This window comes from Stegastes partitus, unplaced genomic scaffold (assembly GCF_000690725.1).
Source record: "Stegastes partitus isolate 25-593 unplaced genomic scaffold, Stegastes_partitus-1.0.2 Scaffold1454, whole genome shotgun sequence".
NCBI lineage: Eukaryota > Metazoa > Chordata > Actinopteri > Pomacentridae > Stegastes > Stegastes partitus.
The window spans coordinates 19,417-46,825 of NW_007579185.1; the positions used below are offsets into that span (position 1 = coordinate 19,417).

The 27,409-nt window shown below is 39.5% G+C and overlaps 1 protein-coding gene across 1 annotated transcript in view; it reads right to left on the reverse strand.

Annotated features, from left to right (window-relative positions):
* The window catches only part of LOC103370626 (E3 ubiquitin-protein ligase HECW1-like), a gene marked incomplete at its 3' end in the record, with an annotated part of 73,275 nt that overhangs the window by 17,344 nt on the left and 28,522 nt on the right, over nt 1-27,409 (reverse strand). The window contains exons 5-8 of the mRNA XM_008299745.1: nt 22,835-22,910; nt 21,155-21,324; nt 3,427-3,569; nt 2,951-3,051 (exon numbers count right to left, since the gene is read on the reverse strand). Of these exons, the coding sequence (XP_008297967.1) occupies nt 2,951-3,051; nt 3,427-3,569; nt 21,155-21,324; nt 22,835-22,910 (490 nt within the window). The remainder of the gene's footprint in view (nt 1-2,950; nt 3,052-3,426; nt 3,570-21,154; nt 21,325-22,834; nt 22,911-27,409) is intronic.

A 27,409-nucleotide genomic window follows, 5' to 3' on the forward strand; every position in this document is an offset into this window, starting at 1 on the left:
TGCTGCAGCTGCAAGACAGAGGGAGACGGCGTGGAGAACATTGCTGCTCGGGTCAATGCATAAGTTTAAATGTTGTCCTTTACAATCACAATAATATTACAGGAAAACTGCTTGAATGGTAGCCTCTTGATTTGTTTCATTTAGGTGCAATCTGGCGGGGGAGAAGCGCACTTGGCAGCAGCTTAAGATGAAATATAAAAACACTGTTCAGGTCTGAGGTTGCAGCACAATGTCATTAATAGAATATAATTCAAAATTAATTTAAAAGATCTCTACATCATTCACCTGCAGCCCTGTGGAACTCCACCTTGATGGCTCTGACAGGTTTATGTCCAGGGAAAACGTCAAAGATGGGTAAAGGCTGTTTCAGTGCAAGGCACACTTTTATGACTGCCCTGCATACAGTTGCCTTACTCATACACATTTCATTTAAAAAAAACGTTATTGCAATCTTACCTTTACTAATAAATAAAGTCCTTGGGTCACTCCTTGTGGACAAAAATGTCCATTACTTTTTTGTAAGCTGCTAAGTTGCTGTCACTTACTCTGCAGCCGCAGAGTCATAAGAAGAATGTTGAATGTTGATCAGAGCGCCCCCTGCCATAAGGCAAGAGAACTGCCTGCCTCACCTAGAACCTCTTCTCAGCTGCTTTATCATCGCTCAGCACACGAAACACGCCACACACATACAGCTGGTAAAAAAAAACACTGTACATTATTATATACATCAGCTGAAGTACAGAAAATCCGTTCATGTATTAAATGTGTTTGAACCATTTTATTGGCGACAAATAGCGGTACACTGTCACTGCATGGCAGCCAGCGCAGTTAGCGAGGGATTGCGCAATCCAGGGTGAGGCTTAGCTTGCTGCTGCCTCACTGGCTTCTCTTCTAAGCATTTGAATGGGAAATTGTGAAAATTCAGCGATTTTGAATTTCAAAAAAAATCTTCACAATTGGTGAGGCTAAATGAAAAAAATTAATACTTAGTATTAGTAGTACTTAGTACAAATTAATGGATCAATATAACCATTAAAATTATTTCATCATCAGATTTTTTTTCTTTCCCTGACCGTACGTCCCTGATATACTGTGACGTGAAACGGTACCAGTCAAAAAGATAACTGTCTGGAAATGCTAGAACATCTATGTGTGGTCTGATAACCATCTCCAGACAAATATTTAATTTTCTGCACAGTAGTGCTGCACCTTCATCCACAGGATCAATATTAAAAGGACATGCCATGTTAGTGGAAAAAGTTGCCACCTTCCGTGCCTAATGGACTTATAAATCAGAGTCAGTAGGCTAGCCTAGTTCTGTCAGATGGCAGAACTAGGCTACGCTAAACTTGCCTGCTGACTGAATGAAAGAATGAGGAAATCAAATAGCCTGTGTGGCTGAAAGAGGGCAGAGACAAAGAGAAAGGTTCATCGAGACAAACCTGGTCCCGACCAGGTTAGGTTCATAAAGTCTGTTACTACGGAAACTGACCGAGGTCTTAAGTTACCTCTCTCTGTGAAACAGGCTTGAGCCACCCCTCTGCCTGTAGTTTGAGTTACCTTCCATTTGTGAAACGGAAAACTCAGAGTTTCCCTTATTTCGCAGTTAACAGACTCAGAGTTTTCACTAAACCTGCTTCATGAAACGGACTCCTGGAGACCTTCAAACTTCATACTACTTTATTCCTGGAAACACACTTACAAAACAGATGCAGTTATCTTTAAATTGAATGAAATGAACTAAAATTGAGTTTAATGCTATATTCTATAACTCTATAATATTAATAAATAATTGTATAACTTGCAGTTGTAGTAGGAGATTGTTTAGACTTTTCAAAGACTATTGGACTTTTCAAATGAGCTGTTTGGATGTTTTTTGTTCACTTTAGACAGAGATACATCTATGTACTTTTGATTAAGCCTTCTAAAAATGTTTTAATCCCTTAAAAATACAGTGTATTGCACTGCCAGCAATATTTTTTAATGCAATGGTCAGCGAATGTTTGCATACAATATAATAATTCTGGAGAAACCATTCTGATCTATAAACACAAATTCAGAAAAAAAAACAGAAACACAGAAAAAATTCTATTTGAAGGTAGCTCCTGGAAATGCTCACCGTATATCACTGAGCATAAGTTAAGAGCCCCATCATTACTTTTAATGCTTGAAGTCCAGCATGAAATCCACCTCTCCAAACTAAGTCTTGTTGAATCCAGTCCTGCTCCTTTAATGCACAGGAGCTAATTGAAGTTAAACATATTCAAAAATCAAAGAACTTTCTCTTTTTTACATCCATCCATCCATTTTCTATACACCGCTTAATCCTCATTAGGGTCGCGGGGGGGCTGGAGCCTATCCCAGCTGACTTAGGGCGAAGGCAGGGGACACCCTGGACAGGTCGCCAGTCCATCGCAGGGCCACACTTAGAGACAGACAACCAAGCACACTCACAGTCACACCTACGGACAATTTAGAATCACCAATTAACCTCAACATGTTTTTGGACTGTGTGGGAGGAAGCCGGAGAACCCGGAGAGAACCCACGCTGCACGGGGAGAACATGCAAACATGCCCCCACCGGGACGTGAACCGGCAACCTTCTTGCTGCGAGGCAACAGTGCTACCAACTGCGCCACCTTGCAGCCCTATAGGGAAAGGGTCATGAGCGGGATTTGAACTCATGACCTCCACATTGGGACTGTAGCCCTACACATAGGACGCCAGCTCAACCAGGTGAGCTATAGCAGCAGCCCTCTTTTTTACATTGCACATGCATATCGAGCATACATTTGTTTCCCTAACCCCAAATTGAACTGATGAAATACAGCATGAGCAAGAAATTTGTAGTTGTTGATGGCTTCAATGATTAAAAGTGTAGCTGTGAACAGAGAGGGGAGGTAGCAGGGCAATAAAATGTCTGTCCATCGTTCTAAATGGCCAAATATACCTGGGTGAATAGAGGAGGTCAGCTCAAAGCGGAACTGCAGCTGGCCACAGACATGATCTGTTGGCAACCTGCGACCCAGGGAATAACTCACCACCCGATCCCTGTAGACACAAGACAGAGGCAGAAATTAAAGAAGAGTATGTGAAAAAACAGAGGCTGGGACAAACAGAAAGAATGTGTCAGAAATAACAATACAAAAATTGCCACAAAAGCTTTTTGATCAGAAATAACCTGCAGTGAAGGAAATACAAGTATACACTAAGTATAAAATAGTGAAATCGTATCTAAAATCAGGTGGTCGCATTGGGAACCCACATGGTTTATCTCATCGACTGTCTGTGTGGGCTCGTGTATGTGGGAAAACTCCCACAGCTCTACAGACTTGAATGATCGAGCACAGTACGCTCAGGCTGATAACAGTTCTGCTGTACTCAGGAAAAAACTCTGCGTGAAAGTGTATATTGTGTGTGTTTTACCCAATGGCATGTTTTTCCAGCAGCCTCTGGACTGGAACGGACAGCTTCCCCAGGAAACGCTTGATGATTGGACGACTCTTGGCAAACTTGTCCTTTACCTCGATCTCCAGGACGTCAGTGGGCAGAGACACAAAGTTAAACCTCTGAAGAAAGACACAGACACAGAGTAAAAGAGTACACAAGGAGAGTATTAAGGAGAGTTTTAAGGAGAGTGTGTGTTTTGTAGTAAGTCTAATGTGTAACATAGAGAAAATGTATATCCACAAACACAAAAGTATTATACTGGGTGTATCTGAGAAGTATTCAGTCATGTTTTATAAAATAACCTCATGTGTTTTATCAGTTTTCCCAACAATATCCACAGTGGGAAGCTTAAGAATGAGAAACCCTATTCTGATTATGTTGAAGCACATCAAAGCACTTGGATAAGCCTTGGACAGACAGAAGTCTTGGTTAAATATTGAACAGTTCTGCTACTGTGTGTGCACACAGAGCCTGAAGTTAATTTTACCCACTGTGCAATCGCACACAAAGTCAATGGAAAGTCACCACGAAGCGCAAATAGGCTTGAGGCGGCACAAATTGATGCAAATATTGTGTGAGTTGAAAACATTTTAGCTGCATGAGTCTGCTTCATCAACATTCTGTGAAGCAGAGGAATAGGAAAATAACAGATGCGGCTGGAGCTTCTGTAGAGTGAAGAGGCTGAGCTGAACACAAACACACACAAAGGAAGTTACCACAAACACGCTTGTGCATCCATTTATAGCTAACTTAAACCAGTGATGTTGCCATCTGTTTGAACAAACCTTGAGATGACACTTTGGTACAGCGATGCTTTAAGCTAAATGCCAATGTTGGCAAAAGGGATGCAAATTTTGAATTTTCTCAACCAATAGTCAGCAACAATAACAATCAATCAACCAATAGATCATCGGCAGGAATTTTGGACAGTGGATGCTCCCTATGCTTAAAGGTTGCGTGAGTAAACGTACTCATGACTAAATCAACTCAGCTACATATACCACTGGGATATACAAAGCTTTCCTAGTCGATCCCAGCATTTCTGTAACACAGGAGCTCAGGCTTAAGCCATTATGCGTCACAGAAGTCTTTGTCATAGTGGCCCTTTTACAGTAATGCCTACAGTCGGAGTGACCACTTCCTTGTGGTGCTACAGTAAGAATGTTAAACAGTAAAATGCTTCACCTGGTGTGCATCCAGATACTATAGCTAATCCACAATTAGCTTACTTACAATTTACATCTACAAACATTTTATCACAAGCACGTTCTTCATCATCTGCCTTATTTGGTTTATACATTTTTAAATTATCACCTGAAATTAATAAATTAACCATTAGCCATAAAAAAATCCTCAATCCAGAGTTGGCGAGCCAAACAGTTCACAGTGGCAATGCTAAAATGCTGCTGTTTAGCCCACTGACATTTGCATTAAACATTCATCAACAATAAACATAAATTACAGCTGGCTGTCACTTTTTCTCTTATGATACCGCTTTTGATGCCTTTAGGGCTTCTTTAAACTTCACTGAATAAAAATGAGGTTATGTTATTGTGGCAGCCCACTGTGATTCAACTCATGGCAGAAGCGCTTCTGTTAAGCACTTCTACCTCAACAAAGAAACCCTATATAATGCATATCACCTAAATGTGCTAGATACATGATCCACTTAATTTTGACCCCATGTATCAGACTACTAAACCAAGATAAATAGTTTACATTTTTGCCCTAGTTATGAAGCCAGATACAAGTTCAGTTCATTTCAGTGCCAAATTGCCAACCATTGAGCCACGCAGCTAGTGTGGGCAAAATGAAATCAACATTATATACTTGCACTGGGGGCTTCAAACTTCAATATCACATTTTAGGTTACATACGGAACTGAAACTGGTTCCCTATATGTCATGAATGCTACTGGAACATTGGGGGGTTAAACTGTGAAACTTAAGCTTCTCAGCAGATCAATGTGGAAACAGACTCTCCACATTCATGATTCTGCGCAGTAAAGGTCAAACAATGTTTCTCTAATGCCCATTATTAACAATAATGATCATCAGAAAATGCTGAATAGCAGATTTGATTAAACTGAATTTGACAGCCTTAACTATTAAGTGTAGTTAGCTGTGTATTTAGCCATATTCTTGTAAAATGTGTAAAACCTGAATTTCTCCCTTGCTCCACTAACTTGGCAACTGGTCTCATTAATTGAAGCTACAGTGCTATGCTGAATTTTCATAAGCTTTGTACCTACAGTCATCCTCACATTTATTCATACCCTTCCACTGAAGAAAAAGCAAAATTCACAATAGTCACTCCAACAACTAAAAAATGGAAAAAAGTAATAAAAAATAAAACATTGTTAAATTATCATTTAGTGAAATAAGACATTGCTTTTGAATTGTGAATGAAAAGAATAATTAAAAAAAATAAAAATAAAAAAATGTCCTGGACAAATTAAAGCACTTTGCTGATGAGCAGTGGGCCAAAATCAAAATATAGGTGCAGAAGTCTCATTGAGAGTTACAGAAAACACCTGACTGCAGTGATTGCCTCATAGGGTTGTTCAACAAAATATTAGTTTACGGGTCCCATCATTCTTGTTTTTTTTTTTTTCTTTCTTCATATTTCTGTTGAACCAAAGTTTAAAAGCAATGTCAGCGATTTTCATTAACACTAGAAGCCCCAAAGCCCAGCCATTTGGCTTTCCTACCTTCCATGCCCAAAGAGCAGCCAAGTGGCTGGATTAGTTTTGAGCTAGCATCTTAACTCAGGTGTGAACGACACCATTGTTCTGTAAATGAGATGGCCAGGCTGTGCACAGCCAGTAGAGGTATCACATACGGAGTACTTTTACTCAGTTCCACTACTTAAGTAAAGATACCTAAAAACTCTATGTATCTTTCTGGTGAATATTTACTGTTACTCACTACTTTGAAACACAAGTATATGTACTTTCTACTTTTCACATTTTAAAAAGGGGAAACTTACTTTTTAGATCACACACATGTTTTTGTTTTCATTTTTTCCCCTAATTTTTTTTACCCTGATCTGCACTAAAATGAAATGAAATGAAAAATACTTTATTTATCCCAGAAGGGAAATTCAATTTTAATAAAGTTAGGTGTAAATCAAAATTGCCTTTGCTTTCGCGTTTTTTGTCCCCACGAATCAGAGCTCAAACCTTCGTATGCTCAAACAGCTGATAACGTAACTATCCAATTATCTCATTCAGTGATGCAGCTGCATTGAAATGCTACTATTTCTGTTTTATAAAATTTATTTAAAAAGCCATAGCTGCCCCAAAGCCAATATTTAACTGAATTACATTTTTAGGTCAAATGACATCATTGACTGTTTTCACTTTTTTACTTTTTTACTCGCGTACATTCATGATGAAGTACTTTTGTACTTTTACTTTTACCAGAGTAGTTTTATTGCAGTATCAGAACTTTTACTAAGTTCTGAAATCAAGTACTTTTGCCATCTCTGACAGCCAGTTGAGTAGGCTACGGGTAATGATATTTACACTTTGTGACATTTTGTGATTAGGTAACAGCATAGTGATCTGACTGACATTTTCCATCTATCTATGTATCAATCCTTTTTTAATTTGTCTTCTTACTTTCATTGTTATCACTAGGATTTACTGTTTGTCATCTATAAAAGGTAAAAATGGGTAGATGAAGGTAAACTTTATTTAGGCAACTTGCACACTGGTGATGCAACACTCTTGCATTCAGACTTTCAGAGTGTCAAACTTTGTATTGGAGGAAAAAACAAACTCTGGATTTTTGTCATGTCATACTGTATGTCTTCTAAGCCAGGTTGTTAGGTTACCAGCTATGTGTATGTGCACACTTGTGATATGTGAATCAACAGTTATGAAAGCAGATATATTGATTTAAAAAAAAAAAAAAAGCAGCCATGCAATCAGCAGATTTGACTTGTGACAGAGTCCTATATGTGATGGCTGAAACAGAACAGTGGATCTTGAGTGCTCAGGCTCTTGTCAGTCATACTCCTCCCCCAAAGGAGTAAGCTTGACGAGCCCTAGTCTGGCAGGTAACGGCTGCGTCTACAAATGAAAGGGGGCCATCGAGATGTTAATTTCAAGCCATGCAGCCTTTTGGCTGTCCTCTGGGCATGGTAGCAGGGTAGTAAAACTCTGGGTTTTCTCGTGGTAATCAACCAATTTCACCCCATCGGAGGGCGAGAATTGGCTGGAACGCACACCAACGGTCACAGTTCTGTTTCCACCATTGGTATCGGTGGCGGCGGGGGAGTGGCGGGCAAGATACGCTCCACCAGTACTGTCCGTGTTTATTTCTGCAAACACTGAGCACACTCACTGCATGTGATGTCGTTGTGTCCTCTTCTGCACATGCGGGACACTTTTGGGTCGTATGAAGTTCACACAGCAAATCACATACAAGTCGCATTTAATTGGAAATGTGAACGAACTCGCAAAAATTGGATTTCACAAAAGAGTCCGAATTGAACATTAACTCCTGCAATCTGAAAGTAGCCAAGTAGCCAAATTGTTAAATCAGATAATATGCCGTTATCCTTATTTGTGACATAAAATGTCATGTTGGAGTCGGAATCCGAGTCTGTCGGTATGTAAAGGCTATTTTTAATGTGTTCCGTTTGTTTTTCCTAAAAACCTGTCGGATAGCAAGGTTTTCGGATTGTTAAGGGTCGGATTATCAAGTCACGACTGTACTATATCCCCTCTGTCTCTCTCAGTGGGGGTCTGATCACTGTCCAAGTCTCCTTAACGTTGCTTTGGAGCCTGGAACTTCAACTGTCCAAATCCTTCAAAGCTTTTTCCACTCTTACCAAAATAAAATTCAGAAGGAAACACTGAACACAGCTTAGAGCCCTTTGAGGCATGCTTCAAAATCTCTGGCATTCAAATTCTTAATGCTTAATTCAATACTGGCACAAAGCTATTCCTTGCTTTAACCCCAAAATATCATAATACGCTATCCTTCTAAAATATACTGTGATTTGCGAATATTTTTGTCATGACCCTGCAGCCTCGGCCCCTGCCCTTGTGTCTCTCTTTCTCTCTCTCTCTCTCTCTCTCTCTCTCTGTTTGTCTCTTGCTCTTTGTCTCTCTCCCTCTGTCTATCTCTTGCTCTTTGCCTCTCTCTGTCTGCCTCTTGCTCTTTGTCTCTCTCTCTCGCTGTCTCTCGCGGGCTTCAGCACGGCTGGCGGCAGCATGCAGGCAGGTGTGCCTGATTACCAATCAGCTGATTGGTGCTTGGGCTGCAAGGTGGCGCAGTTGGTTAGCACTGTTGCCTCGCAGCAAGAAGGTTGCCGGTTCGCGTCCCGGTGGGGGCACCGGAATCTTTCTGCGTGGAGTTTGCATGTTCTCCCCGTGCAGCGTGGGTTCTCTCCGGGTTCTCCGGCTTCCTCCCACACAGTCCAAAAACATGCTGAGGTTAATTGGTGATTCTAAATTGTCCGTAGGTGTGAATGTGAGTGTGCTTGGTTGTCTGTCTCTAAGTGTGGCCCTGCGATGGACTGGCGACCTGTCCAGGGTGTCCCCTGCCTTCGCCCTAAGTCGGCTGGGATAGGCTCCAGCCCCCCCCGCGACCCTAGTGAGGATTAAGCGGTGTATAGAAAATGGATGGATGGATGATTGGTGCTTCGGGATTGGTCCGCTCCAGCTGCGACCTTTCTGTCTGCCGGTATTTTAGCTGCGGTCGGACGATGCTTCAGGGCCAGACCATCAAATCATTCACCAGTTCTGCTGCCGATTACCTTCACCCTTCACGGACCTTCTTCTACCATGTTCTGCCAATGTGCCACCGGACTCCACACTACACCTGTCTGCCCTGGTTCCTGATTCAGCTATCCTCCGGTTCACTCCGCCGCCACTTGTTTCTCCCCGCACTCTCCTCATATCTAGCCAGTTAAGCCGTCACTGCTCTGTCTGTTGTTTTTGCATTCACCGTATTTAGCTTGAAAACTTAGTTTGTCATAGATTTATTGTTTTTTTCCCTGTTTGCCTATCTAGTTTTTTTCCGTCAGTCAGTGAGTACCTGTTTAGTTCTAATCAGCCTGTCTTTTTTCCTTGTTTTAGTCTGAGCTCCTTTTGTTTGTTGGTTTGGTTAATTCCCTGAGTGTTTTTTTTTTTTTTTTTTTTAAGTCTGAGCTCCTGGTTCTGGTTTAGTTTAGTTTCCTTTCGCATACTCAGCATTGTTTCTCTGAGCTCCTTTAGTTCTTATTTTCAATCTGCCAGTTCATTTCAGCACTTAGTTGAGCTCTTTGAGTTTTTTTTTTTTTTTTTGTTCCTTCCTAGCCAGTTAGTACTTGGTGTTGGTTGAGCTTTTTGTAATTATATTGTTTTTGGTTTCTCTTCATTGTTTAATAAGCTGCTTTTGTCTACCGTGTCTCTGTTGCTCTGCACTTGAGTCTCCGCCCTGCCCGTAACAATTTTTCTCAATGCAAAGATGTCTTTATCCTTGTCTCTTTATCTTCACCTGCTCCAAATGCCGACTTGACGGTAAAAAGCAACTTGTGTGTTACCTTCACACTGGTAATTGGACATTAGGATTGCTTGCTCTACTAGAGCACTAGAGGGTCACATGACGGGTGCTTTACCTTCACCAGAAGAAACTCCTGTAGAGGCGTCAGACAAACATAGCGCCTCAGCTGCAAGCTTTCTCTTCTCTCTTTCTCTCAGTTCAGCAAAAAGTATTTCTGAAACATTTGAATTAAAAAGAAGCTATGCAGGTGCTCAATCTGTCCTCATGTTAATTCAACAACAGTTGGGTTTAGAGGTTTCACCAGGTGTCAGACCTTCGCTCAATGCACCTCACTTGAAAAAAGTTGAGGTCTCAGCTACTTTATGCTCATGAGGTACAGACAGCTAGCAGGCAACACGACGTCCCGTCACTCCAAACGCAATGCAATGCTACTAAAATGCACTGTATTGTTTCACATAAAAACAATTAAAGGGAAATGTGAAACCGAAGCATCCTGTTGACACGTAAAGGTTGCAAATCATAACATTTTTTTGTTGTAAAGACACAAGCATTCACAAAATTTCCTATTATGTCAGTCTTTGTTGAGCAAAATAAACAGCATTCATGACCCACAGGGTTAATGAAGGAACATGTGAAAAAAATACACACACACAAAAAAGCCTAATTCTTACCCTTACTTGCAGACTTAAGGATAAAAACATTACTTTTCTTTGGATTAATAAACGTTTGAGTTTGAGTTTTGAAGCCCAGGAGCTCTCTTAATTTGAAGAGGAGGGGAATTCCTGAAATAGTTGCAGTGCAGTGACAGAGATGAGCTTTAAGAAGAGCTCTAATTTTTGGAATGACTGTAGCATTAGCCATGGGGAGCAGAACTAATATACAAGAAACATGAATTATTCAGAAAAAGTAGTTTTCCCTAGCTGCTGCTTTCTAGTAAGTTATTATCCACATATTTTGTATTTTGCATCATTCAGGGTGCAAATGGCAGGAATAGTGCTGGATCAGACTTTTTTTCTAATTTGGTTTTATACATAATTTTAGCAATCCTCCTTTGTCCTCCGTCTCTCCCAGCAGCATTTTTTTTTTGTTAATATTCCAGCCATGACTCGGATTTTCCACAGGAATTCACGTGAGGCTATTTCAGGCTCCAACTTGCTTTATCATACGTTTTCAGCTACAAATGATCAGGTGAAACCTGAAGGGCTGACACCAAAATGTGTGTGTGTGTGTGTGGTGTGTGTGTGTGTGTATACAAATATACATGATAGCTGCTGTCCTTTGCTAACCTTGCAATTGAGCTGTACTAAGGCAGGATCACAGTTTGTTTTGCATCTGACTGGATCATATTGACTATGTTTGGTTTTCTGATGTGCGTAATAAATATGAGCTCATGCATACCCTGTGATATTTAATTTTCAACTGCAGAGCTGGAGGACATGTGAAAACAGATCAAAGGGAGGAGAGCAGAGTAGCAAAGAGAAATCAAATGAGGAAAGGGGAGAATAGAAACGTGCGGTTGCAAGGGATAAAGTGAAATGACACTGTGGTGCTTAGAAGGTAGAAAAATGAGGAGGGGAGGAAAGTCTGAACCGGGGAAATCTGTGTGCAGAGTGATAAAGGAGGAGGATGAAAAGGAGTACGAATGAATAATTTACAAGATGAGTCAGGAGGGAGCAGACAGAGCAGAAGTGTGTGTTTGTGAGTGCAGAGTGCAGGACAAACTCAATAAAGATGGTGAGATTGTACGGAAGAAAGAGAGGGAGAGAGGGGTGAGGGTGGGTGGAGGAAGAGGGAGTGTGTGTTGTTGCAGCACAACTGTGCCATGTTAGTCTGAGGAGGAGGACCAGGGGACACGAACAATAGGAGGAGGGGTACAAGTAGAAGAGAAGCGGAAGGAGTAAGAGAGTAAGAAAACAATTTTGAACTTACACTAACAAACAGCTTATTGATCATGTGATTATTTAGACATATTTTCAGGGCAAAAATAGCCAATCACAGACCAAGTTCAAAGGGAAACACAACCAATATAATAATTTACTTTAATAAAGTTAGGAGAACAGTAAAATCAAAGCAGCAGAGAGAGATATAGTCTGGCTTGATTTAAAGTCTTGAAACACTGGATTCTACGTTTCACGTAATGCAACCTGACAATGTCCCTTCACTATCTGGTAAAAACCACCATATTCCAATACCTATACTACCATACCGTACGGTACGCCACAGAATGATTTCATGTCTAAATATGTTCTATGTCAAAGGCAGTACGCCAAATATATCAGGGAATCCTCCTACATCTGGTCTCATTTTGCAGCATACATGTCAGCATGCTTTTCTGTCCATTTGTACGCACAGTCCTCTGCATATGCATGACAGTGTCTCACATGAGTTACAAGCCTGAGCCACAGTGGATTTATGAGCAAGTGGATCCAAGTTTAAGGTGTAATTATGACTTTAGTGTCCCCAGCAACAGAACAAACTTTGCAAGGGCAGCTGCAGTATGTGCTGAAAGGAAAAAGTGTGTGATTAGGAATGCAGAACTCATCATTCTGCACCAGTGGAGAAAAGCACTTCCGCTTGTCTGTGTTTCTTTAAACCAATTACAATTGTATTGGTGAGTTAAACCAATGATGCACTGACGGTGTCCCCTCAAAATAATGATGGGAAATTGTTTTGGTGGAATAGTCCCATACATGGAAGATGGTACTGTCATTAAACTGAATAATTCAAAGAAAAAGAAGAAGAAAAAAACAGCAGGGCTGCTTCACTGCACAATTACAATCCTCAGCAAGATTTTCACTGTGTTTGCTGCTCGTAGGTTGTTGCTGTTGTTGGCTATAATATATAATAAATATGATATGACAAAACTGGATGCATGTAAGTGGTATGTGAGTAAGACATGTCTTATTTTTTATGCTGCTATAATCCCTGAATGTTTGCAGTTTATTGTACATGGTGGGAAAAGCACTATTAGCATGACAAATGAGAACTAACTATAAGGCTTTAAGGCTACTGAAGCTGGCAGAAGTCAGTGTTTTCTGTTCTTCATCTTTGACAAATACGGAATGAATAAATCACTGTCCTTACATCTTTAACTCTATTCCCTCCCGAACTAACATTAAAGCAAATACCACTTTATTCTAATAAGTATGTCTGTATTATACATCAAGTGAGAGAGACCGTTAGGATCACAGTGACAGCAGCAGCCTTCTGCATTGATAGAAGGTGCATATATAGTAAGTTCAGCTCACCATTGGGGCCCAGTGACATTGTCCATGCACGACTGCTTCTTTCCAAGCAGGATCAGTTGTGTTAAAGGATACTGTCTCTCTCACATGCAAAAAGGCAGATAATGGGACTTTATTTCACATCACGCAATCCATGCAGCAGTAAGAGCTATAATGTGGAACAGGAGGAGACACAGGATCAGTTTGCATATCTCTCCACATGAAAAGGTATTGATCCTTACTCAGTTATAAGACTCACTTTCATTGAGCTGTACATTGGATTTATGTCTATTATTATCCAACTATATTTATTTATTATTTTTTGATACAGCAAAAAGGGTGAGTTTGGTGTGGCAGGAAAAGAGTGTCACTGTTAGACATACTTTATTAATAAAACAAAACATCTTAAAAAAATGCAAGTTATCAACAAGTTGTCAAAAGATGCTTTCAGCGAGGTGAAATATCTTTCTACAGTTGATGTGCAGAGTAGTGTAAAGCATTTTTAAAGCATTTAGCATTTAGCATTGTAAAAAATTAATAGTTAAATATTCAAAGCATGTGGATTCCCATTTTTTCCAGGCCTCACATCAAATCAAATCAAACAAAACTTTATTTATATAGCACTTCTCATACAAAAGCAACATAAAGTGCTTTAGAGTATTTAAAAACATTGCAAAGGAAAAAAAAACAAACAAAAAAACATGTCCCTCCCACCCTCCATGTATACATATACACCCACAACTACATATACACGCACACACACACACACACACACACACACATGCACGGACCCACATGCTGTCACCACTGTCCGTAGGGAGACAAGGCATGGCACTGCGGATCGTGAAAAACGCCACCACTGGGGCCGTCCACACCCAGACGAGCCACAGGCCATGACCACTGGGGGAACCGGCACCCGGACTCCCCCTACACCGACAGACAAGGGGACGCCCACACCAAGGTGGGGAGACCCCCAACAAGCCGGGCCAAAGAGACCCGCGAACAGCACCCCCAGCATCAGACTGGACACAGCCCCCACTGTGGAGGACACCGTAATGAAAAACTGGACTTAAAAACGAAAAACTTTGGAATATAAAAGGCCCAATGTAAGATAAAATGAAAATTGAAAGAGTAAAATACACAAGACAGTAAATAAATAATGATAAGAACGCAAAAAGAATTTAAAAGGTCAATTAAAAGCCTGATTAAAAAGGTATGTCTTTAACCTTCTTTTAAAAGTATCGACAGTGTCTGCAGTGCTGAGGCTCTCCGGCAGGCTGTTCCACAGGTGGGGGCCATATGCTACCTCACCGTGAGTTTTGATATCACCACTAGGCACTTGGAAAAATGTTGTACACGTTGATTGCAGAAGATCTTTTCCATTTTTATAAAATAAATAAACTCATTTTTCATTATTTTCTTTTGTTATGATTTGATATATATTTGTTTTACTGCACAAGACATTTTTGAGTTTTCTGTACCTCTAGTCATGGTTGCTAATTCCATAGAAGACTTTATTTTGCTGTAAAAAAAATCACCCTATGGAAACATATCACCTGAGCAAAAATGAAATGCTCATAAACTACTAGGAGTTCAGAGGATTAATCAGGTTAACACAATGATCTATCGTCCTGGCAGATGCTGATAAAAACATTGTTATGCAAAAAAAAAATTCAACTCCATAAAAGGCGCTTTCCACAGATCCATTATTGTCATTTGATTTGAAGTTCTTACCTTTATTAGTGTTTTTTACATATGTTTTTAATCTTATGATGTAATGATTTTGAATTGTCTCTCAGATCTGCATAGTACTGGGCTGCATTATATATAGTATGCTGACTGAGCTAGCTTGTTGTGGAGACCCATTACACTTCTGCAGTGTATCGTTGCCAAGCACACAGAGCTTCACCGTCATGGAAGCAATTTGAAAAAGGAAAGTAGCTTAGAGCTGAGTGGATGCTGCCAAGAAGGACACAGCATTAAATCAGTGTGTGGAGTCTCCTGAGGGACATCATAAAAGTAGCGACTATGCCGTAGAGCACTCTGAGACATACGCTGCAGTCAGACAGAAAACAGATCCAGATTATGCACAATGTTCTTCCAGTGTTGTTGTGGTCCCCATCAGCCGCTTAACAAATCAGATCAAGTAAGAGCTCCTAATAGTGTCTTCAGTGCTATAAAACAACCATGATAGTGACTCCTGGGTCACAAGATGATTAACTGTAGCAGACCCTGAGAAAACCTTGTACAGCAACCAAAGTAAAGGTGACATTTTTGGGTCATCTGCAACAGTTCTCTCAACTGGAGGTTTGTCTATAAGGTTCAGACAAAAATGTGTCTTCTCAAACTGACCAAGGAGGAAAAGTGAGGAGGTACATGGTGGAAAAACACTAGAAAGAAAGACATTAATTTGACGTAAAAATGATCAGGATCTTTTTACTACAAAACTAAATACGTTTAAAAAAAAAAAAAGGTGCATGGTTTTCTTCTAAAGTCCTACTCTGCAAAAACTCTTCATCTATTATGTACATTGAAAACGCATTTTCTACAAGCTGCATTCATGAGAACTTTTAAAAATCAACCATCAAAACATTAGAAGGTATGTAGAAAGGCCTGCCCTTAAGAATCAAACTTTAGAGAACTGTAACTCAACTTTGGAGCTTGAGCTGTTGAGGTCAGTTGTGCTCTTGTTTTTATTTTACAGTTCAGTCTCCTTGCCTTCATAGATCTAGTTTCCAACAGCAGCAGCAGCAGCAGCAGCAGCAGCAGGCAACTGTACTCAGGAAAATGTCAGAAGCAAACAGTACACATCCATCGCCAAAGATGTAACTGAAGGAATCTGGCAGACAGAAGCCAGAAAAGAACTGAATGCTCAGTGTTGGACACATGTGACATGGTAGCAAAAAAAACAAACATTGTAAGGTGATGATATGTCAGTATGTCAGTGAGTGTTCCTAAATTTTCTTAACAGCTTGCCTGTGGATTTCATGCTTGTTCAGTTTTTATTTTCTATTTATACGCTTTCCTATATATAGATCTCAAATCACTTTCCATTTTTATGCAGCCCATAGTGAGATTTACATTAGCAAAAGCACTAGCTTAAACTGTCTGTGGAGTTTTATAAATGGATTTCTCAATATTCCCTGCAACAAAATATAAACAAAACAGAGTTCCTAATTATTGTTCCTCGCGAACACAGATGGAAACTAGACTTAAAGAAAAAGTAGTTTAAGTATTCTTAGTATCATTTCCTGTTTGCTTCCAACCCTTCAGTTGTGTGTCTGTTGTTGATATGGACTGTAACATCGTAACATCGGTGTATCTGAAAGCTCCAGCAGACCTTGAGCCTAGTTATATAGCTGACGTGCTAACACCCTAGAAATGGATGGAAGACAAGGAAAAATAGTTTTGGACATTTTCCCCATGTTTTCACAAAATTTGTAGGATTTCAAAAACTAAATAAATACTAATAGTTATTATCTTGTATTGTACATTTAATTTTATGGAAAATCAGTCCGTCCAAATGAGGTGACATCCTGGTATACGAGGGCTGATCAAAAGGTGTTGATACTGTTAGTGGTGTGCATGCAGGAGCACGTCACGGTCACACACATACAACATGAGTGAGCAGTGACGGTCAGAAAATGGGTCATGACATTGCACTGTTGACAGTAGGACCTGTGTTATACATGTTTTTGTGACCACTGATACCTACCAGTTTGCGATTTGACAGTGATGGCAGCTTATTTAAGGCAGGTAGAGATATTAATTTCTACAGAAGGCACAGTTTTGGAACCTTATTGATCAACCATCATAGAGCTGCACGACCAACTATTTTCATCATTAATTAGCCTGCTGAGTTTCCTACAGCACCAGGTGACACCCTCAGAATGTTTCATCCATCTAGTAGCTATACCTGCTTTACTCATGTATCCATAAACCAGCCTACACCACAAACAGATTTAATATGGAGTAGTAATAAAGGCAGCAACTCTTGGCACCTTTAAAGGTTGAATTTCAATTACCTACATTTGTTACTGTTCCTATTTTCATAGGAAAATGTCATCAACATGTCATTTTACAGTTACATTTTATCTTTAGCTTGTGGAATTCATTGCATTTCAGGATATCTCTTTGCAGAACATAATCTGTCATAAAATAATTTTTTGCAACTTTAGGGTTTCTGGTAAAGGGAAGCATTATATTTAAAGGACCCTTGGATGTTGGCAAGTAAATACAATGTTTAAATTAGATGGATATTTATCTACATTAGCTGACATAATTACTGCATTAAGATAGCTCGTCTTTTTTCTTGTCTTCTACTGAAGCTCACCCACAGGCATAAATGACAGCAGCTCTCTGTGACACTGATTGTGATGTACTGCAAAGTCTGGAGGAACACTTTATTAGATTACATAACAGGAGCTGGCATTATTGATATTACTCACCTTAAATGCCCCACTAATGACACTAAGCAAAAAAAAAAAAGAGGAACCATTAGTCTTAGGCAGAAAGATCATGAAGGAGTGGTGGAAATGAATCAAGGTGACTAAAATAAAGTGGTACTGACAGATGAGGGCAGGATATTATAGGATATATTACAAATATAAAGATATCTAGAAGAAATCTAGTCTAATAATAATGCCTCTAAGACTGACCCACCAAAATTAAATAATTGTGTGCTCCCTCACACTGGCAGTTACAGGTTTAAATATGTTGAAATTCCATCCATCCATTATCTATACACCGCTTAATCCTCAATAGGGTCAGAGTCTATCCTAGCCAACTTAGGGCGAAGGCAGGGGACACCTGGACAGGTCGCCAGTCTATCACAGGGCTACACTTACAGACAGACAACCAAGCACATTCACATTCACACCTACAGACAATTTAGAATCACAAATTGACCTCAACATGTTTTTGGACTTGTGGGAGGAAGGCGGAGAACCCGGAGAGAACCCACTCTGCATGGGGAGAAAGTGCAAACTCCACGCAGAAAGATCCCTGTCTGCAAATGTCAACTGAACTTTGAACAGTCAAAGTTGTAATGTAGGTTGAAGATGAAATTAAAAGCTGGAGTCTGGATGCTGTAAAAAGTTGTAAAGTGTTATACGTATGCAGGAAGGCTCACCAGATCTGTCATTCAACCAGCATTAGAATAACCTTTGATTAAATTCATTAGGATTCCTCAGCATTAAGTCCCACTGATGACTCACTGCAGTCTTCTTTTACTCCTGGTTAACTATTACCAGATAGCTGGTATCTGACTGTTCACAGTAGACTACGGCCATCGTTTAACCTCTGCAGCAGGAAATACATTATATCATAAGTGTGTGGGAAAATAAACTCACAGAATGGAAGGACACTGCAGATTTTTTTTTATTTATGTTTGCTGGTAATGTCAAATATCTGCTGTGGACACAACAGGATTGAGTAGAGAGGAACTTTCCAGAAACCTATGGTTTTCCAAGAAAAAAGTCCTAAATGAGAAAATCAATTGGCTGATCTTGTTTTCCACAAAGCAAACATGATTTTCATGGATTATATTGATTCTCTTACTCTGTCGCTGAAACCAAAGAAGCACCCAGTCATCCATATTGTGTGCTGTGTAGTCTGTTGGACTAGGTTTACACCAGGAGTTTATGAATTTCAGGACATTTTTCAATTCAATTCTATAAAAAAAAGAAGGTTTCCTAGACATAAATCCCTAGTGATACTGTAGTGTTTTATGTTTTATTGTCTTTTTATTTATGCACATGAAAGGACAAATATAATGAGCGTGTGAGGAATTTAAAACATTTTATGTTCTTTTCCATAAACTTCCCCTAGATTAGACATCATGGAATCACACATTATAAATTCTAAATCTTCTCTGGATTGGTCACCAGTGCTGACAGAAGAACATATATCAGTCGAATTAATCCATCCATCAAAAGAGTCAAACTAAATCAAAATGCTAAAATTGTCACTGGATGTAACAACAACCTTCCTTTAATGTTGACCATTTAAATCTGCCTTAATCTGTATTGTTATCTAGTGTTCATCCTCAAGGTAAACCCAGACATTCATTGAGGAGGATCAGTCTGCTGTTTTACTAAGAAACATGAGCACAGCGCGCGTGCGTGCGTGTGTGTGTGTGTGTGTGTGGGCAGGGGGAAGAATTTGAGAACCAGTGCAATCTGTTACAAACAGCTAAGAATGCCTTTCTGCTAACCTTAAGCTAGACGAGGACAACATCAAACATGGTGACAGCTGTAGCCTCAGAATTCTTAGAAGAAATGCACAATGAAAACAGGACTTAAAACTCATGGAGCAGAGGACTGAAACCAGAATAGTAAAAATAAATAATCAAATGACTAAAATGTGAACAAAGGTAACATACTGTAAATCAGGTGCCAAAGTTAATACTGTGCATCTGTGAAACAATCGTAACTAGAAAATTTCCTTGCAGAAAATTTGATAGTGCCACGGGAGTCTACCGGGACCTTTAAATGACTATTTTATAGTTAGCAAACCTACTAAAAACTTTGAATAACCTTAGCCTCAGCTGTGTGAAGGGCTGTTGCTGTGTGGAGGGAGCAGGAGGGGAGTGGGGGTTGGGAGTAGGGTTTAGAGCGTTGCCGGGCAACGAAGCACACAGCTGCAACTGATACTTGATTTAACTGTCAAATCAGTAGAAGAAACCAGAAGGAGAAGACCTCAAACAACTGTGATTTTCTTCAAAACTGTGTGTCAAAGAGAAAAGCACATTTTCAGAAAGCCAAGACCTTGGGCATTACAGAGATGTATTTTTTATTTTCCTAGAGTAAAAAATGAGCACACAATCATTTGAGAAGAAATGTGTAAATTTGTGGTCTTTGAGAAAACTCAGCAGCCATCTTTAAATGGGTGCAGATGGGGAAGGAAGAGAGACTTGTGGAGGAACAAGGCTCTAACCCCCCCCCCCCCAAACTTAATTCCGTGGGCTTCCAAAGTGACATTGTGAGTGGGAGGACAAATTTTCCGACATTTTGATGTAAAAATCATGTCTGTGGCATAAAAATTGTGGCCAGGGCGACAAGTTAAAAAAAAATTACTGTGTGAGATTTTTCTGAGCTCCCACTCTGGTGACGTCATCACTCACTCTAAAGGACCACATACACACCCATTGTAAAGGCTGAAAAGGGGTGAAGAAGTGTGAAAACTTGAGAGGTTGTCACGAAGAAACGATTAAAGATATGAAAAAAGTAGAAAGACTTTGAAACAGGCCGCGTCAACATTTTAAAGTTTAAATGGAGTCTCTAGGTGAAAGTATGCCTGAGTAGTGGAGGTTTGAAAAGTACCGTAATTTTGTGTGATTTTTTCGTCTGTCCCATTCATTTTCAATGGGAGATTTTTGCGACGTTTTTGCGAATTGTGTCGCGAAAAATGCGATTTTTGTAAATCTGTATGTAAGCACACGATTCCCGATCAAGCCGCACGTTTTGATGTATAATTTGTGTGGGTGCTCTGAAATTTGTGGGAGGAGTAGCCGACCGAAAATTTGTACGGAAGAGTCGAAATAATAAGAAAAAGCGCACCAGAATAACAACAGTGGCCTCGGGCTTTGCCCGAGGCCCTACTTTTACTCTGTACAAGTAGGGCCTCGTGCTCAGCCCGTGGCACTAATAAGAAGAAGATGCGCACCAGGATAACAATAGCGGCCTCGTGCTCAGCCCGTGGCACTAATAAAATCTGCATCTACCCTGTATTCAAGCTCTTTTTAAAGTCAGAGATTATCATTGTCTACAGACTTAAAAACACACATGCACACAGAACGGTAAAATTCTTGGTATTGTTTAAAGTGAAACTGTTCTCTACTTGCTCAATGACATGAGGGGGTTTTAAGCTGTGGATGGTTTTAAGCATCAATAAAACAGCATGAATACTAATTTAGTTTAAACAATTTAAATGTCTAAGTATAGAATGCTAATATATGGACACATGTGCACTGTGTATATCTACCTCTGTGCTCCACTGAGGGTTGACTGTGTTGCAGACCACTCCGGAGCGTTTCTCCTGGCCATGGTGCGGCAGGGACGGGAAGATGCTGTGCTTCCCAGGCTGGATGGAGAGCTTCAGGTATGGGTCGGGGTTGAAGAACATCCCTTTCTTCAGTCCAACTGCCTGGAGGTCTGAAAGACAGGTACATGAAAGAGTGAGAGGGTTCTGTGAAATGTGAAAGGAACAGATATATTTGTCTATTGACACTAACACAGGTTCAAACCAAAAGCAACACTGTCACATATTAGAATTTCCATTAGTGGCTTGCATTTGTAGGATTAATATCTACAATTCAGATGACCGCTCAGATAAAACTCCTAAAACTGGTCAAAGAGAGAAAAAGTTCATCTTGTCACTCAGTATTGCTGAATTTGAAGAAAGGTTGAATGAATAAGTGCTTAGCTTTAACTTGTTTGCATGTTTTATCCTTGCTATATTGTTACAGTATGTCAGGACTTTTAATGGTGGGGTTGACATGTTTCCTCTCTTGGAAACTTGTTTTCTATTCCAGTATCATTCAACCCTTATTTTTAGAGTCAGTATGTATACATCCCCACAAGACAAGATGTTTAAAAACACTCTGCGCTTTATATTTGTGTCTAATGGTTTTTTGTAAAAAAAAAAAAAAAAGGTTACATTTCCAGATTCCTGAAATGACACCTACTCCTTCATCATAAAATTCAGAGTCTATTCACAGTTATTGTGCCACTGTATTCCTGGGGACACTCAAAGCTTTATCACTGGTTACCCCTTGATCTATGCATTGACTGCAATTTCAATTTTATCACAGAAGTGTACCTACAGCTCTTCAACTCCGTGGCTTCATGAGGCCTAATATTCAAAAATGTGCAGCTTTCTCACGTGTGTCCAATCTAGATGGACTTCAATCAAGTTGAAGACATATCTCAAGCACGATGCACCTGACCAAAGTTTACAATGTCAAAGACTGAAGCTGGAATATGTTTGTAAATCAGCAATTTTACTTTTTATATTTTTAATATACTTGTAAACGTTATCATTATAAATGCACATTGAACTCGATCCATTTAAAATAAAATCTACAGCACAACAAGGCGTGTAAAAAGTAAAGGCTTCTGAATATTTTCTGAGATTTTAGTATTTCTGTGGGACACTTTTTTTCCCTGACCACAGAGTGCTTTTTAAATGTTTATGTTGGTAAATACTCCACTAAACAGGGCCAACATATCTGAGAACAGCATGAACAGTAACCGGAATGTTTCTTGGACTGACATTTCTCTTACAAAATGCAAAGCACTGCACTGACCAATACTGACTGTGGTAGGAAATGATAGTACAGTGACGATGAATGAATGAAACGTGAATATGGAGTTATGCTACTTTTCTATTTCAGTGTAGCCACTGTGTATTAGTGAATATTTATTGATAATGTTTATTGTACATCTGCTCCCAGGTGAAACAGCATTGATTTAAGCCTACCAGTGCTTTTAGAGTCATAACTTCTGCTTTAGACAGTGCCAGAGAGGGCTGCAGGTCGAGGACAGTAAGTGTGAATACACTGAGCTAAGATGTAAAAAAACAAAAACAAAAAACAAACAAGAAAAAAAAAACAAGCCATACGGAGCTAAATGGAAAACAAAAATACAGCTGTTGGTAGTTTACCTGACAGGGAAAAGTTAATGAGTCTCCTGTTGCCCAAACCATGGTTGACTTCAGGGCTAACCACTGGCTTTAATACCTGAAGATACAGACAGATATGATCAACATGAAAACATATTCAATCCTTGCAGGTCTTCTACACCTGCATCTTCTTTTCATTCCTGTAACAAGAACTTTAATGACAAGGTAAGAAGGCCACTGCAGCCAGAAAACAGTATGCAAGTAAATATTAATGTCAGAGGAACACTCAGAATAAATAATAAATGCATGTTTAGGAAAAGCCAAAACACCCAGTCTCATTTCAAGACAGTGTTTTTAAAGCTCCATTTTAAATTAGGCTGACAGCGTTCTGTGATCGATACTCTGTCTTCATGGTCCTGACATTGATTCTTCAGCCAGGAAGAGGAGGAGCATGGGGGGTGGGAGGGAAGAGGAGGAACCAGAGGAGAACGTAAATATGGCTGTGTTGTGTCAGCTTCACCAAGCAGTGGAAATAATTGTTTGATGTCTCTTAAACACTAAACCCAGTTATATGTGAGCAGGAAAAACATCATGGCAAAATTATGTTAGCCCCCTTTATAATGTGACTAAAACAAGTCTAAAGGGTACTGATTTATTATCTGCTCCACCAAACACCAAAAATTAAGAAATAACAAGAAAATGGGCCTATTTTTCCATGTCCATTGACATTAAAAATGAAATGGTAAAAAAATGGAACACAGCTATGCTTTAGTTTGTTGTAATCTCAGTCAAAACAGTGCATGTGAAATATATGTGTCAAATATGGCAGTTATGAATGAGGGGACTCTTAACGTTGTATGTTTTACTATATTTAAGGCATAGGTGAAACAGTTTCCACAATAACTTCAACTACCATTATTTCACTGTGTATCACCAGCTAACATTTGCTTAATCTGAAGCTACGTGCAACTAATTAATTTGCAAAGTGCCTCATTCTTCTCACAGTAAAGTTCTCACGCATTTCATTTTATGAAGGGAAGTTATAAAATGAAAAAGATCCCATTAAAAAACAAAAAAGATTTTCCTTTCGTTTCACCATTTGAATTTCAGAGATAATGGCCTTCGGAAGATGAAATTTGTTTGTTTTTATTTAAAACAGCAAAATCACACATTGTCCCATGTTCTTGTTATTTGCTTTTGGTATTTAATAAAAAAAACGAATTATGCTAGAGCAGGCTGACTGTACACAGTGGAGCTTTGAGCTAAATGCTAACATCAGTGAAGGTGGCTCGCGTTTAATTTGTGCTATACAATCGTAAACTTCATTTCCCTGTATTTTACATACATACTACAGTGACAATGTATGGGCCTATGTGGGTGGCATACCTCTTAACAGATGATGTTACGTTAACATATTAGAAGTGACAACGCTAACATTCTGATGCTAAACAGATACAATGTCGTTCAAGCTCACTATCTTCATTTTTGTCAACATTGGCTAATTACCACGAAACACAAAGTACAGCTTATTTACATATTTGGCCGATTCTGGTCTAATGATGGTACCAGATAAACAGTCAGTCATCAAGATGAATCCAATTCATGAACGCATGAAATTAAAGTTCCGAACATCAGAACATCAGAGAAAACTCCACATCTGCTTTATGAAATGTCTGCAGGCTGTCGATTTGTTCCATGTCCACACATTATTATTGTTCTTAAAATGGTTGCACATTCCAGGTAATCAACCATGAGCATAAAAAATGGCACAACAATCCTGTACTTGGACAGTAGTCATTAGTGCCAAGTACTGTCTGTGGAAAGCAGCATAAAGAATTAATAAGAATGCTATTACTTCTACTGTCGATAAATAAAGTCATAGTCATATAAAAAATAAAACCCTTATGACTCCCTGCTGGCCTGGGAGTGAGAGATGAGTCTTAGCTGGAGAAAGTTGCTAAGGACAGGGTTGAATTTGATGTTTTGCTGCACTTCTGCTTTTTGCTCCAGAGAAACGTGTGATGGATCTGTGCAGAGGATACAGAATCTGTGGAGGGTGACTGACAGACACACGCCAGTAGCACAAATGATATCACACAAGTAGACTGCAGTATTTATCATCTTGAAAGCATTTCATGGCAGTGTACCAAAAAATTAGCATATTTTAAACCATGCAGCATCATTTATCATCCAGAAAATCACTGGGCAGCTTCTACTCCTTCTGTCTGCCCAGAGCAGAATAAATATGAGAGACAGGTTTCCCTTGATGTTTCCTCTAGCACCAGCAGCAGCTTGACATTCTGATCAGCCTCAGCAGTCTGAACATGCTTATACACTAAACTATTCGGAACATGGCAATTAGTATGCCTCCCAAAAGTCAGCCAGACATTAAAGATCCCATATTGCAGCCAGTTTCAGAAAAATAGTCACACATGTTCTCAGAATGTGCCTTATTACTTTTTTTTTTTTTTTTTAACTCAAACCCAAATAAAGGTGGTTCATTTAATCATGACTGTATAACCCCTGGTTCTAACCCGATATTCGAAATGGGCTATTTGAGTGTCTGTAGCTTTGCATGCAGTTGAGTTGCTACTGTCCCTGCCCCCTTCAGGAAAAAAGATTCTCTGCTTATTTGACTGACAGCATGATAAATCATTTGACTAGGAGATATCTGAAAACTCCCAGTATGGCTATTGTTTTAAATTACCATATACTATAGTGAGTCTGTCTGACAACTAGGGCTGGACCCGAATATACGTATATTCGGTCATTGTGGTGCTATCCGGATAGCAATATTGATATTTGAGTATTTGGCCGCCCCACCACCAGTCCACCGAATATTCGGATCTTCGCCATTAAATGGGCCCGAATATCCGAATATCAGAAATTGCTATTTGGACCAGCCTTAATGTCAACACTATAAAATCTGTAGTTTACTTGTGAGTGGCAGCAGCTTAAACATGACTATGAAGTGACCGCCGGTTAACATGAGTTTAGGTTACACTCAACCTAACCAGACCTTGTTTATTGGTTTCGGGTTGGTTAAAGTTTCCACCATCTCTGAATGTTCATGGGTTGTAAGAATTAGTACAAATTATTGTTTCATTTCATCATAATCTGAGACACCTAACACTGTTAGACATAAAAGCTAATTTAGACATTCTCACTATGGTGAAAACCAGGCATGAATGTCGCATTTATATGACATGCATGGAAATGTAGATATTATTGTAAAAAAAAATTAGAGATGTTGTTAGAAGACATTTTTGTCAGACTGCCATGAGTCCCAATACTGCAGCAAATCATCACAATATTTTGTATGAATTCTGAGTGCTTACGCAGCTGGCTAGAGACAACAACAACAAAAAGTAAACTTGCAGTAAAAACAACCAGATAAAGGGATAAAGGGACTAGCAGATGTTTGGACCAATTCATTTTAATGAGATGCTAATCTTCCTTGCCGAGCACAGTCACGGAGAGAAGTGCCAGCGCAGGTCTCCTCAATGATTCTAATCTCACAAATAACTCAAACAACAACTTCATCCATCTGCAGCTTGCTTTATATAATCTACCACCCTGATGCAGGAAGCAGCTCAGGCGCTTTAAAAATAAAAAAGGAACAGTATGTACAATTTATGAGCATCCTTCAAGTGTTGCAAGAATCTTAAATGATGTAAGAGGAGAGCGATTTTACACAATAAAGGTCCTGTCCGCCCAACTGTGACGAGCCTGAAAGAGACAGCTTACATTTACAAAGTGGATCCACATCTGATTATAGGTCCAATATAAGAAGGTTCAGCCTCTGTGTGAGGCTTTAATACACCTCAGTGCCTTTTACGACAGAGGGGCTGAGTGATCTAACTCAGTTAATGTGGTTACACAGAGACAGGGTAGTCTCGAGGAAGTTATGTCAGCTCAGTGCTGAGAGTAGTTCTGATGGGGGAACTTTGTCAAACGCCATTATCTGATGTCAATCACTCAGAAGCGTTTAGGGGACTGGTGCTTGATGCTCCCCCACAGAGATAACCAGAAACTTGTTTGACAATGGCTCACACTGGGATATTAATATTTCTCATTAGACTGGACTGTATTATATCCATTTTTTATGTTCTGTATTTCGACCCCCAAGTTCAATTTTATGTCTCACATATTCAAAGTAAACCGAGTCATTCTTAAAGACCTCATTTTGTTTGGCAGCACCTATGGCTATATGTGATAATTGCAGGTGTGTTTATACTGATATATATGTGTGTGTGTGTGTGTGTGTGTTTGTGTGTGTGTTTGTGTGCATATACATTTAGGGCTGATGTCGATATTGATTATTGGCAATCGAGAAAGGCAGATAACTGATATCTAGAGCCGATATACATCAGAAATTATTTATTAACAGCATGTGATGGCAGGGAACCTGTCATTCATATCATTTATGCGGTTTATAATTTGGTTACTTCATTAATAATGATAACTGCAACTGAACATGTGCAAGAGAAATAGGAGTGATGATGTGAGAGTCATATGACATTGCAATGCTCCTCTGTTTACCCAAAGATTGATTGAGATCAACAACAGTTTGTCTCCTGCAATTCTGTCTGCTGTTCTTCTGTGTTTTCTTAGTCT